Source organism: Bos javanicus, chromosome 14 (assembly GCF_032452875.1).
Source record: "Bos javanicus breed banteng chromosome 14, ARS-OSU_banteng_1.0, whole genome shotgun sequence".
Taxonomy (NCBI): Eukaryota; Metazoa; Chordata; class Mammalia; order Artiodactyla; family Bovidae; genus Bos; species Bos javanicus.
The window spans coordinates 70,270,629-70,282,998 of record NC_083881.1 but is presented as its reverse complement, the minus strand read 5'-3'; the positions used below and the strand labels follow the sequence as shown (position 1 = coordinate 70,282,998).

The following is a 12,370-nucleotide window of genomic DNA, read 5'->3' as shown; positions in this document are numbered from 1 at the left end:
CAGAGAGCCAGACAAGACTGAGCAACTAAGCATAGCACAGCACACAATATTACATGAATTATAGGGGTGCAACATAGTGATTCACGTCTAAAGGTTATATTTCACTAATAGTTACTACAAAATATTGGTCATATTCCCTGTGTTGTACAGTATATCCTTGTAGATTATTTGCTGTTGTTCAGTTGCTAAGTCATGTCCAACTCTTTTCGATTCCATGAACTGCAGGACACCAGACTTTCCTGTCCTTCACTATCTCCTGGAGTTTGCTCAAACTCATCTCCATTAAGTCAATGATGCCATCCAACTGTCTCATCCTCTGTCACCCCCTTCTCCTCCCGCCCTCAGTCTTTCCCAGCATCAGGGTCTTTTCCAATAAGTCAATTCTTTGCATCAGTATTGGAGTGTCAGCTTCAACCTCAGTCCTTCTAAGGAATATTCAGGGTTGATTTCCTTTAGGATTGATTGGTTTGATCCATTGCTGTTCAAGGGAGTTTTACACACAATAGTTTGTACCTCTTAATCCCCTGCCTCTCTCTCGGCCCCTCCTCTCCCCCAGCCTGTCACTGGTAACCACTAGTTTGCTCTCTGTGCCTATCCCCTGCCTCTCTCTCGGCCCCTCCTCTCCCCCAGCCTGTTGCTGGTAACCACTAGTTTGCTCTCTGTGCCTATGAGTCTTTTTTGTTGTAGTCACTAGTTTGTTTTGTTTTTCAGATTCCACCTATAAACAATTTCATACAATATTTCTCTTTCTCTGTCTGATTTATTTCACTTTAACGTAATACCCTCAAAGTCCGTCCATATTGCTGCAAATGGCAAATTCTCATTCTTTTTATGAAAGTGAAAGTGTTAGTCACTCAGTCATATCTGACTGTTTGCAACCCTATGGTCTGTAGCCCGCCAGGCTTCTCTGTCCTTGGGATTTTCCAGGCAAGAATACAGGAGTAGGTTGCCATTCCCTTTCCAGGGGATCTTCCCAACTCAGGGATTGAAGCCAGTTCTCTTGCACTGCAGGCAGATGCTTTACGGCCTGAGCCACCAGGGAAGTTCTTTTTATGGCCGCGTAGTACTCCACTGTGCGTGTGTGTGTCACGTGTGTGTCAAGATATTTTGTATCCGTCATCCACTGACGGACACTTAGCTTGCTTCCATATCTTGGCGACTGGAAATACTATGAATATTGGGGTGCATGTATCTTTCTGAATTAGTGTTTTCATTTTTTTCACATATACCCAGGAGTGGAACCACTGGGTCATGTGGTAGTTCTATTTTTCGAGAAACCTTCATACAATTTTCCACAGTGGCTGCACCAATTTATATTCCCCCAAAAAAGTACACGAGCAATTCCCTTTTCTCCACTTCCTCACCAACCTTTGTTATTTGTGCTCTTTCTGAGGATAGCCATTCTGACAGCTTGAGGTGATATCTCCTTGTGGTTTAAATGTGCATTTCTCAAGACTATACTTTCAGGGATCATTTCTAGAGTTTATTAATTTACATTTCTCTGATGATTAACAATGTTGAACATCTTTTCATGTGCCTGTTGGCCTTCTGTATGTCCTCTTTAGAAAAATGTCTATTTCAGTATTCTACCCATTTTTAAATTAGGTTGTTTTCTGACGTTGAGTTGTATGAGCTCTTTGTATATTTTGGATATTAACCCCTTATCAGTTATATCATTTGCAAACATTTTCTCCCATTCTGTAGGTTGTCTTTTCATTTTAACAATCATTTCTTTTGCTGTGCAAAAGCTTTGGAGTTTAATTAGGCTTAACTTGCTTATTTTTGCTTTCATTTCCTTTGCTTTAGGAGACAGATATGATTTATATCAAAGTGTTCTGCTTATGTTTTCTTCTAGGAGTTTTACGGTTTTGGTCTTACATCTAGGTTTTTAATCCATTTTGAGTTAATTTTTGCATATGGTGTTGCGTGCATGCTCAGTCACTTCAGTGGTGCCTGACTGTGTGACCCTATGGACTATAGCCCGCCAGGCTCCTCTGTTCATGGAATTCTCCAGGCAAGAATACTGGAGTGGGTTGCCATGCCCTTCTCCAGGGGATCTTCCCAACCCCAGGGATTGAACCCATGTCCCTTATTTCTACCTGCACTGACAGGCAGGTTCTTTACCACTAGCATCACCTGGGAAGCCATATATGGTGTTAGGTAGCATGATATACTCAACTAGAACATGAGAACAGCAGTGTTATAATATCAGTTATGCCATTAATTTATTTAAGCGTCAATTTTCCTATCTGTAAAACAAGCAATTGGTACAAAGAGTCTCTAAGGTGTTTTCTAGCACAAAGACTCTGAGATTCTAGAAGGAATTCCCCTTCATCTCCTACTTCTCCTCTGTAACACACACACCCATACACAAGAGCTTTCAGCCGTGACAACGGGGCTCTCATTTCCTGCCTAGAAGAGATAAGCTTTGTAGCATGACTGATGGAAAAAGAACAGAAAACGACGTGGAGCAACCCAAGGAATGATTTTACTGGCTGGGATCCTCAGAGACTGTGAAAGGATCCTAAGAAGCAATTTCTAGGTCTGCGATGTTTGTAAGTTGGGGATTGTACAGTTCAGTACATCAGAACTATGTACAGTTCTGATTCTGTTCAACGAGATGTGGACCTGTACTCACAGAACATCCATTCCTTTCTGCCCGAAGAAGTGACGGCAGACTCTCTGGCCCACAGACAACTTTTGCTTTGATTATAGGATGCTTTTTTTTTAACTGTGCCAATATTCTTAGATTTTGATTCTTAGGAAATATTTAGATTCTTAGGAAATTCTACATAAAGATAAAAATGTCTGACTTTTGTGGAAAAAATCATGAAATCCTGTAATACACAAATTCTGATGTGAGAAATTATCTGGAATTGCCCTGAGCCTTTGCCCTGTGAGGCACCCTCAGTTAGTCCTGCTCCCCACTGTTCCCTGTGTCCCACAGGCTGACACCAAGTGTCAGAAGACTTTTAATTTCACATTTGCACAGTTTCGGGGTTTTCTACATCTGTTTTTTTGCTATTGCCTTTCTGATCCCAAGATAGTACCATTCATCATCTACCTGGCCCCTGTGGGTAGTTGAGGTACTCGCTACAGACAGGCTTTCAAACCCAAGCTCTGGATTAGCAACTGTGAGAGGAAGACTCTCCAGTCTACAGCTCCAGACTCATGTGGCCACTGTCTCTTAAACATCTCCACCTCGCTAACCCCACAGATTAAATTCAATAAGCCTAAAACTTATTTTCCCATAAACTTTCCTTCCCCTCCTTCTCTCGCTCTCTCTTTGAGTGACACCATGAACCAGCCAGTCAAGCAATCCAGAGACCCTAGAGTTACCCTCAACGCCTTTCTCTCACTGCCTGCACTCACTCAGTAACCAATTCCAGCACATGGGACCCCCTCGCATTGCTCCCACCCGTCCCGTCCCCTCCACTCCCATTTATACTTGCTTAAACCAGGCCTCCGTCATGTCCCACTGGTTCTATGGCAAACAGTGTCCCAAGACCCTTCCCGCCTCCAGGCTCACTCCCCTCATCATACACTCAAAGTGATCAGAGAGCAAGTCTGGGCAAACACAGCCTAACTCCTTCACCCCTTCCTTAACGTCCCAGTGGGCCCTGCCGCCTAACACAGGTTAAACAGCCAGTCAGGACCCCCACGCCGACCCTCACCCTCAGCAGTCTCACCTTCTCCTCACAGCCTCTCCCACCCTAAACCACCTGCCATCTTTCATTTTCTTGCTAAATGCCTGCCCCCATATTTTTTTTTCCATCTAGTCCTCAGGACCTGCTTTCTGTTTGGGAGTGCCTGGTCAACTTTAAATACCCAGTTCTAGGGTCCAATGAAACTTTTTCTGTTCAACGACTACCCTCCACTCTTAAAATCGACCACTCTTTCTCCGCCTGCACTTGGCCCCCTCCTCAGCCCACCAGACTCCAATCAGAACCCTCCAGCGCATTGTTTGCCTTCTTGTTAGTCTCCTTCTGCTACCCAAGCTGCTGGTCTCATCCTGCACCCCCAGAACCCAGCACAGCATCTTGTAACACTAGGCACTTTCCGCACAGTTCATAAAAGGAGATGAATGTGTGCCCAGCCCACAGCATTCTTACCAACTTATGAAGCATAAAACACACAAATGAAAAGGACTTTCCAAATGTAAATGAGAAATCTCTAACTAAATGCTCCCTGGCGAGGGAGACAGAGTTAGTTAACGAGATCTTCCCCTAAGTGAGCCCTCGCCAGAGACTCCCACCTTTTCCTGGCATCCTCTCCCGTTTCCCAGCCCCCTCCGCTTTGCAGCCCTGAACAGAAATGTGATTCAGGCCCGCTCCTCTCGGGGGTGGGGGCGGAATCTAAGAACCTCAGAAGTCAGGATCCTTCCTGTCTCTGCGGCCTCCGTTCCTACCTCCTTCTCCAGGCTCGCAGCTTCCTGGCCTCACTGGCCTTCTGCCAGAACCCCAGGCAGGCCCTGCCCTCTCCCAGCACAGGGCAGGTGTCCCAGCTGTGCCTTTGCTGGACTGCTCTTCTGTCTAAGCTCTCAAAGCATTTGCTCCTCCCTCAGGGCCTGACTCCCCTAACTGGAGAGGTCAAAGCCTCTGTAACACCCCACGGCGGGGGCACAGAGATACCTGTGCACCCCCACCAGCTCATATAATAGGGCCACTTCGCACTGATCTGGTACCAAATGAGAGAAAGTGGGATGAGGCAGTTTTCAGTCCCTCCTCTGTGGATGGGAACTGTCCAACAAAAGAGATGTTTGGCACTTAAGAGAAGGCATACCCACCTCAGACAGTAGTTTGGCAACCCCTGTTGCTCCCCCAGTGCATGGAGCAGGGGATCACGGGCATCCTCTAAGGCCCATCAAAGCCTCTTCAACCACTCCAGGGCCAAGCAGGTTTCCCCAGGGGGTTCTGACCGATGCAGTAGGATGTTTTTCTCCCTCTCTCCATTATGTTTCCAGGATTCTTTCAGTGCCCCTAAAGCTGAAGTCTCTTGGCCCTCAAGCCCCTGCCATCCACCCTCAATCTGAGGCTTCTCAGTGAACCAAGTGAACAAGATGACTGCCTCCCAGTGTGTCTCGGTCAACGCCTGGGTCGGCCCAGAGACAGGCTCAGAGCAGTGAGGAAGGCAGGCTGTGTGTGTGTGTGTGTGTGTTAGTTGCTTAGTCGTGTCCGACACTTTATCAACCCCATAGACTGTAGCCCACCAAGCTCCTCCCTTAGACTGTAGCCCACCAAGCTCCTCCGTCCACGGGATTCTTCAGGCAAGAATACTGGAGTGGGTTGCCATTTCCTTCTCCAGGAAGGCAGGCTATTCCAGCGCTAAACCAGAGAATCCGTATCTTCAAATGCTGCAAGCAGCCAGCTCACGGAATAGACCAAGACTCAGATAACCACCCCCTTCCGAGACTGTTTCCCCGCCCACCCCCGGAGAGGGGCGGAGCCTACAGGCCCTAAGATCCCCGGCTCAGGGACGGGAGATATCCCAGATACCGCTGAGAAAGTCTGAATGAGGACGCCTGGTATTACTGAGACTGCTCATCTCTTGGCTCCTGAAATCATTCTCCATAATGAGATCTCCTAGGCCTCTATTTTATTTCTGGGTGTCCAGTAGATAAAGGAGTAAAGTCCACAGAGAGCCTGCAAAATCAAGATGACAGGGACTAAGAGTAGCCCTTACCTGGAATATGGGTTGACTCGGTTCTTGGCCTTCAAAAATTGAAAACTCCATGGGTTTTAGGGGTCCACTAAACTTTCCCTCTTGGCCATATCCAGTTGTCTGTTAAAAGATGAAAGAAAAATAGAAAATTAGCAACACCATGTACTATGAATGTATTTGGGCCACTTGATGATTTTCTTATGGTTCTGGGACTGATATATGAAATCTAAGATTCTAAAATGGCTCAAAAAAAAAAAAAAAGTGAAATCAAGTCAAAATAGTCAGGAAGGGTTCTAATATTTGTTGAGGCTCCACTATGTCAAGATGGTTTGTCAGCAGCCTAGCATTGCTTTTCTCATTCAAGATGATTCAAGCAATCACCCTGGGGGGGGGGGGGTGGGGTGGGGGTGGGAATTAACACTGCCGTGTTTTCAATCAGGCTCACAGAGAGTTAGTCACTTGACCGGAGTAGAACCCACGAGCAGTTGACATGGCACACACACTAGGTTATAGCTGAAGGAAAACTGGTGATCGTCGTCCCACAGTGCCACTATGCCATTCAATTCTACCTGGTTGACACCAGCTTCTTAAAACCCCTCCATTCCACTCTTGTTAGTTTATAAGGAAATCCATGGCAGATTCCCCAGCATGCTAGAGTTCAGGCACCTCAAAGACAATTGAATCCATAAGGGGAAAAAAAAATACATGGACCTGTTTAGTACAATGCTTGCCTGACACACAGCAAAAAGAGCTCACATTCGCTACGCTAGCGTATGCTGAGCTTTGTCCTAAGCACATTTAACCACGTTAACAATCCTACATTTATCATCACTAGCTCTGTTTCACCAGCGATGAGACTCAGATGCAGAAATGTTAAGTCATTTGCTCACAGTGCAGGAAGCAGGATTTGAACCTACAATTCCAGACCACTCTTAGCCGCTCTAAGCCACTCATGCCCCACTACCCACTAGAAAGAGCACAAGTGGCCGAGACAGCCTGGCAGGAAATCTGCAGCATGGAGGGTGTGCAAGAGGGCACATTCAGCGGTAGTTCCTGCCATCCCTTTGTCTCCCACCAACGAGGATCATTGAAGGAAATTGCGAGGCAGAGCAGCACGCAGGAAGGGACCGCCAGCTATAAACCCACCACAGTGGGCACCCCTGGAACGAGGTATCTAGCACAACACCCAATGCCAGTGCCTCTCCTGAGTGGTCCTTCCACTCTCCTCCTGTGGTGGCAGTCAGGGGTGGGATGGATTAGTATGATATGGGAAGTTAATGGTTTGGAGAACTGGACAGGTAAAACAAAAAAAGAAAAACTGGGGAGAAGAGATTTATTCTCCATTTCCTTATATGGAGCAAGTACACTCTTACTGCAGAACACTGGAGATAAATAACCCAAAACAATTAGGACAAAATGATGGGGAGAAAAGATCTTGTACTATGGCTCATTAAACCTTGACTGAGTTGATCTGGGTGTCTAACAAAAAAGCAGTAATAAACAAGAACACAGAGGTTTTGGAATTTAGAACTTCCCTCCCCTTCAGAGATGCAGTGGACTCTTGGGTTAGCTGCCCCTGCAGCCATCGTCAACCTCTATCCCTTGGAAAGACAAATGATCTCTTTCCCAGACTCCTTTGCAGGAAAGATCAGGGCCAAGTGACTCCATTCTGGTTATTGAAACAAAAGGTGGAGTCTGCTGGGTCGGGGTGTGGGTGGGGGAATGTTTCCAGTCAAGCTTTTGTTCTCCTGATGAGAAGGAGACAACAGAGGATGAGATGGTTGGATGGCATCACTGACTCAATGGACATGAGTTTGGGTAAACTCCGGGAGTTGGTGATGGACAGGGAGGCCTGGCATGCTGCAGTCCAAGGGGTCGCAAAGAGTCAGACACGACTGAGTGACTGAACTGAGCTGATGAAAAAGGACAGATGTGGGTGGCACGGCCCTTCCTCTTTCCTTGTTCTTATTCAGGCAGTGGTCCCCTGTCTGTAGCTGTGGCAGCTGTCATGAAACCATGGGGGATAAACCAGCTCAGATAATGGTGGAGCAAAGATAAAGAAGCCCAGGTCTCTGATAATATCACAAAACTGCTAAACCTGCCCAGGACTGCCCACTATAGGATTCTTGTTGTCTAACAAAAAAATAAATCCCTGTTGACTGGAGACACTCTAAATATGCTCATAGCTAAAGGACTTCTTTGGAGAAAGCAATGGCACCCTACTCCAGTACTCTTGCCTGGAAAATCCCATGGATGGAGGAGCCTGGTAGGCTGCAGTCCATGGGGTTGCTAAGATTCGGACACGACTGAGAGACTTCACTTTCACTTTTCACTTGCATGCATTGGAGAAGGAAATGGCCACCCATCCCAGTGTTCTTGTCTGGAGAATCCCAGGGACAGGGGAGCCTGGTGGGCTGCCGTCTATGGGGTCACACACAGAGTCAGACATGACTGAAGCAACTTAGCAGCAGCAGCAAAGGACTTCTTAACTGATGCAATAACTATACAGACTCCTAGCTCATCAGTTCCTTTCAAGGTGTGTCTTCCTCTGAGGGCTCATCTTCCCTCCCACTTCTTTCCACATCTTCTCCAGCTCCAGCTCCAGCTTCTCCTCCCTCTGGAAGGCAGAGCACAAGAAGTGGGCGCTGTGGTGGATACAGGATGCTGCTGCTGCTAGGGCGGTGCCTTTTGAGGGGCTACTGCTTAATAGCACAGTGCTTTCACCAGCTTTCTGCTCACCAGGAAGCAGTCTGTCTTGTGGCTCAGCTGGTAAAGAATCCGCCTGCAATGCCGGAGACCTGGCTTTGATCCCTGGGTTGGGAAGATCCCCTGGAGAAGGGAAAGGCTACCCACTCCAGTATTCTGGCCTGGAGAATTCCACGGAGAATGGAATTGAAATGGGGAATTCCATGGACTGTATAGTCCTTGGGGTCACAAAGAGTCAGACACAACTGAGTGACTTTCATTTCATTTCATCAGTTTTCTGCTCACATCAATAAGCAGTCTGTCTTTCAGCTGATCACACCGGTGACAGACCCTGCAGGAAAACTATGTTAGTCAGGCACACCTCACCCACAAGCCTGCATTTTTCCTCTGTGGACAAGCCGGCTCACCTATCAGGAAACAAGGAGATGTCTCAGTGGCAAGGTTCAAAGTAGGGTTGGGTTCTCATATCAGGGCTATTTGAGCTATAAAGATTTCAAAATGCATGAGTCAACAAGCCATACTGCCAGAACTGGGAAGAATGTTATAGTGAAAACTTGTGAAAGAGTTGGAGGAACAAAACCCACCATCTTACATAAAGAGGTGAAAGGTAGGAAGCGGATGGAACTGGTATTTTTGTGTTTCCTGCTATGGAATGTGACCCTCCACACATGTCATTTCTTAAGATCCTCACCACTATCAGGGAAGTCTCTCAAGAGAACCCCCCTAGCAGAGGCACAGATAGTTGGTGTTACAGTGGAATGGTGCCGAGGGGGCTGGACTACCAAGCCCCACCCCCTGCAAGTTGCCCACTGCCTTCCAGGCCAGCAAAGGACACCTGCAGTTGTCAGATCTGCCCGCCTAGTAGCCACCTTCATTGCGCTTTACACCAAGAGTTCTCTGTGTTGGTTATACAGTAAGTATTTCAAGCTCTCCTCCTTCTGGAGGAAGCAGAGTCCCAGGCACAATTCTAAAACAGTTGGCTTCTCCCTGATTTCCTTGCATCCCTACTCAGCACTCTCCCAAATCCTCTCTTCAGTGCCCTTCCAATGTGTTCACGCAGTGTTTCTAATCCCCTAAGAGAACCAGTTCTCAAAAGAGAACGGCTGAGCCACTATAGTATGGAATAAATGGTAAATATCCTCTGCTAAATAAAAGCTTGATGCCGAAAGAAAGAAGCACCAAGTGAACTTGCAGTCTTCACAGGAGAGGGTCTGGGCACAGGGGTCAGGGGTGGGGGCAGAAGAGACATGGCTCCTCCCAACAGCCCTGAGACCCCAGTCCACAGGTCGCAGCCTCCCTCCTTCACCCAGAGACAGCTGTGCACGTGGCCGTCTCCCAGGCAACGCTCTTGCTGCCAACAGTGGTTTGGGCCGCATTTCTCACTCCGGGTAGAAACTTCACTATGGTGAGAGTAAGGAAAACAAAAGGAAGGAAAAGGAAAACTGCTTTCCATCCTCTATCTAGGAAGAAAAATGCATATCCCCATCTCAGATCAGAAGCTGTTGAACCTGCTAATGTTAAATTATCATGAAAGAATCTTCTCTGTCTTTCTTAGAGCTCACTGTTGTTTCTTAATATAAATCCATAATTATGTATTTAATTTCTACCTTGTTCCTGGCACTGTGCTATGTGCTGAAGATGCAAAGATGACTAAAACACAGTCTTCCTCATGGAGGTCAGGGTCCATATGAGTGTAATCCCTGAATATTTAAAATGTGGTAGTAATAATTATAGCTGATATTTATCAAGTCCTTAGACTGTGCCAGTCACTGATCCAAGGGCTTCGTATGATCTCATTTAGTTGCCACATAAGGCAAGTCCTCTTGTTAGACCCATTTCACAAGGCAGAAAACTGAGGTTCAGAGTGTAGTAACTCACCCAAGTTCCTATCACCAGTCAACAGCAGTGCCAAGTTTGAACTAGGCACTGATTTCACCGTTCTGCCGTAATACAGATAGCAAAGCACATATGAGAAGGTAGCAACAGGAGCGAAGCCAAGTGGTGCTTCTTGGCAGTCCTGGGGACAAGCTTCGAGCCCCAGGCTGTGGGGATGCACGAGGCTCATAAGGTTCAGACTTCAGCTTTTCCCCTCAAGAGGAACGCTTTGGTAAGTTTACAAGTACAGCTGTATGTCACTCTAAATATTTTGAACTGTGTAGACTCTCAGGGGCTCTCTGGAACTTGAAATCTGATGTTATATTCGGGTTTTCAAAGAAAGGAACCAAGATTAGAGGTAGGAGGATCTAGTAGCTTCCTTCTAAGGAGAAAGCAAATGCTTCCCCATAATTTTGCTTCATAACACAGCAAATCTGGCACATGTATGACCCTTAGGAACCTCACGACAAAAGGGAAGACCGCATCCCTCTATCCACCTGAGGCCTGGGCTGGTCTCCCCACGTTCCATTCAGCTCCAACTTCTAGAAGCCTGAGTCGATAGGGTTAGCTCGACAAGTGACTAAGGGCAAATTTGGCCAAAAAAAGTCCAAGCCATATATGGAAACAAAAGTGCAGAGCAGAGTCAAAACTGGAGAAAATGCTTTTCTTAATTTCGGTGGTAATTTAACGATGGTTAAAGACAAAATAAATAAAGTCAAGACTAAGGGACAGAGACTAACACATGTATCAGTATACTTTTCTTTCCAGATTCCCTGAGCTGGATGTAAAAGCCTAAAACTGAGAAGATGAATGGTTTAAAACTTGCCCGTGAAGGGGCATTGGCTTATAAGAGCTGAGGAGAAAGCATCTCCCTGGTTGAAAGTTAGACATATAACTTACAGCCATTTCATCAAAAATGGCCCATTAGTGTAAGCTGTGTGCTTTGTTCACAATAAGTTGATAGACTTTTTTGTTTAAGTGATGATAGCTGTTGCTTCCCCGGTATGGGCTAGAAATATTCCACTAAATAAAGACAGAACATTTCTCTTCTCTTACCAAGTAAAGTGTAAGGAGACACAAGCAGTGTAGCTGGGCTTGCGTTGTCATAATTTTCCTTATTCAAACTCCTGTGAATAAACCGGAGATAAGTTGATTAGTTCCCTTCCTATTAAAACCATGTTTATCCAAGCACAAAGGATCCCTGGACGATATTCAGTTGTAAACCTCGTAGGATGGCATCCTTGAAGGCCAGCCTCTCCTCTTCGGAACAGCCTGGACTTCCCCAAGCCCCCTGATACCTCATCCACAGCAACCACAAGTCAATATCCCGAAACAAGCTTGTGCTGACTCCAATTTTACCGCTTCACTTTATCACTCTTCTTCACTTAAAGAGTCTTAAGTGGGAACTTCCCTGGTGGTCCAGCGGTTAAGAATCCGCCTTCCAATGCAGGGGACGAGGGTTCAATCCCTAGTTGGGGAAGTAAGAGCCCACATGCCCGGGGGCAAACAGAGAAGCCTCAACTACTGAGCCTCTGCTCTACAACTAGAGAAGCCCCCATGTGCCGCAATGAAGACCTTCATTATATGGATGGAGGAGATGCGCCAAATGCCAAAATAACGAGATGCTAAAATTTTAGTGGTTCTGATTCACAGCTGCAAATATGTGAGAGTCTTCAAGGAGGAAGAACCCAAGCATGTTCCCAATCCTTCATTCAACGACCTCACCAGCCACCTCTTTGGTCTTCTAAACCTTGCTGTTAACTGTACAATACACCAAAGGAAAAAATGTATTTATAACTCCCAAAGCAACCCAGTGAGAATCCACACTCTGCCCCTCTTCTCTCCTACTCAGTATTATTTTTCCTCTTTCCCTGTGTCTTCACGTTTCACAAAAAGTATACCTTTCACCCTAAGATACATCATGACTAACTGATTTTTTTCCTATTCTTATTTTTTCATGACTAACTGATTTTAAGATCTGAGACAAATTTTCCACATGGTCTGTGAAGCAGGACTGTTGCCTATCATAATATTGGACTGCTAAAACAAAACAACAAAAAAAACAAGGAAATGAAGAATGCATTCACTTCACTAAAATTCCAATTATTTTATTGCCTCGAGGAATTGT

At 46.1% G+C, this 12,370-nt stretch overlaps 1 protein-coding gene across 4 annotated transcripts in view; it reads right to left on the bottom strand.

The window, feature by feature from the left end:
• Positions 1-12,370, bottom strand: part of CDH17 (cadherin 17) — an 88,946-nt gene that overhangs the window by 57,303 nt on the left and 19,273 nt on the right. For 3 of the 4 annotated variants that reach the window (XM_061439362.1, XM_061439361.1, XM_061439363.1), the window contains exons 2-3: positions 11,299-11,369; positions 5,683-5,781 (exon numbers count right to left, since the gene is read on the bottom strand). In XM_061439362.1, the coding sequence (XP_061295346.1) occupies positions 5,683-5,781; positions 11,299-11,349 (150 nt within the window). In that variant the 5' untranslated portion in view covers positions 11,350-11,369. The remainder of the gene's footprint in view (positions 1-5,682; positions 5,782-11,298; positions 11,370-12,370) is intronic. The other variant, XM_061439364.1, reaches the window with a different exon arrangement.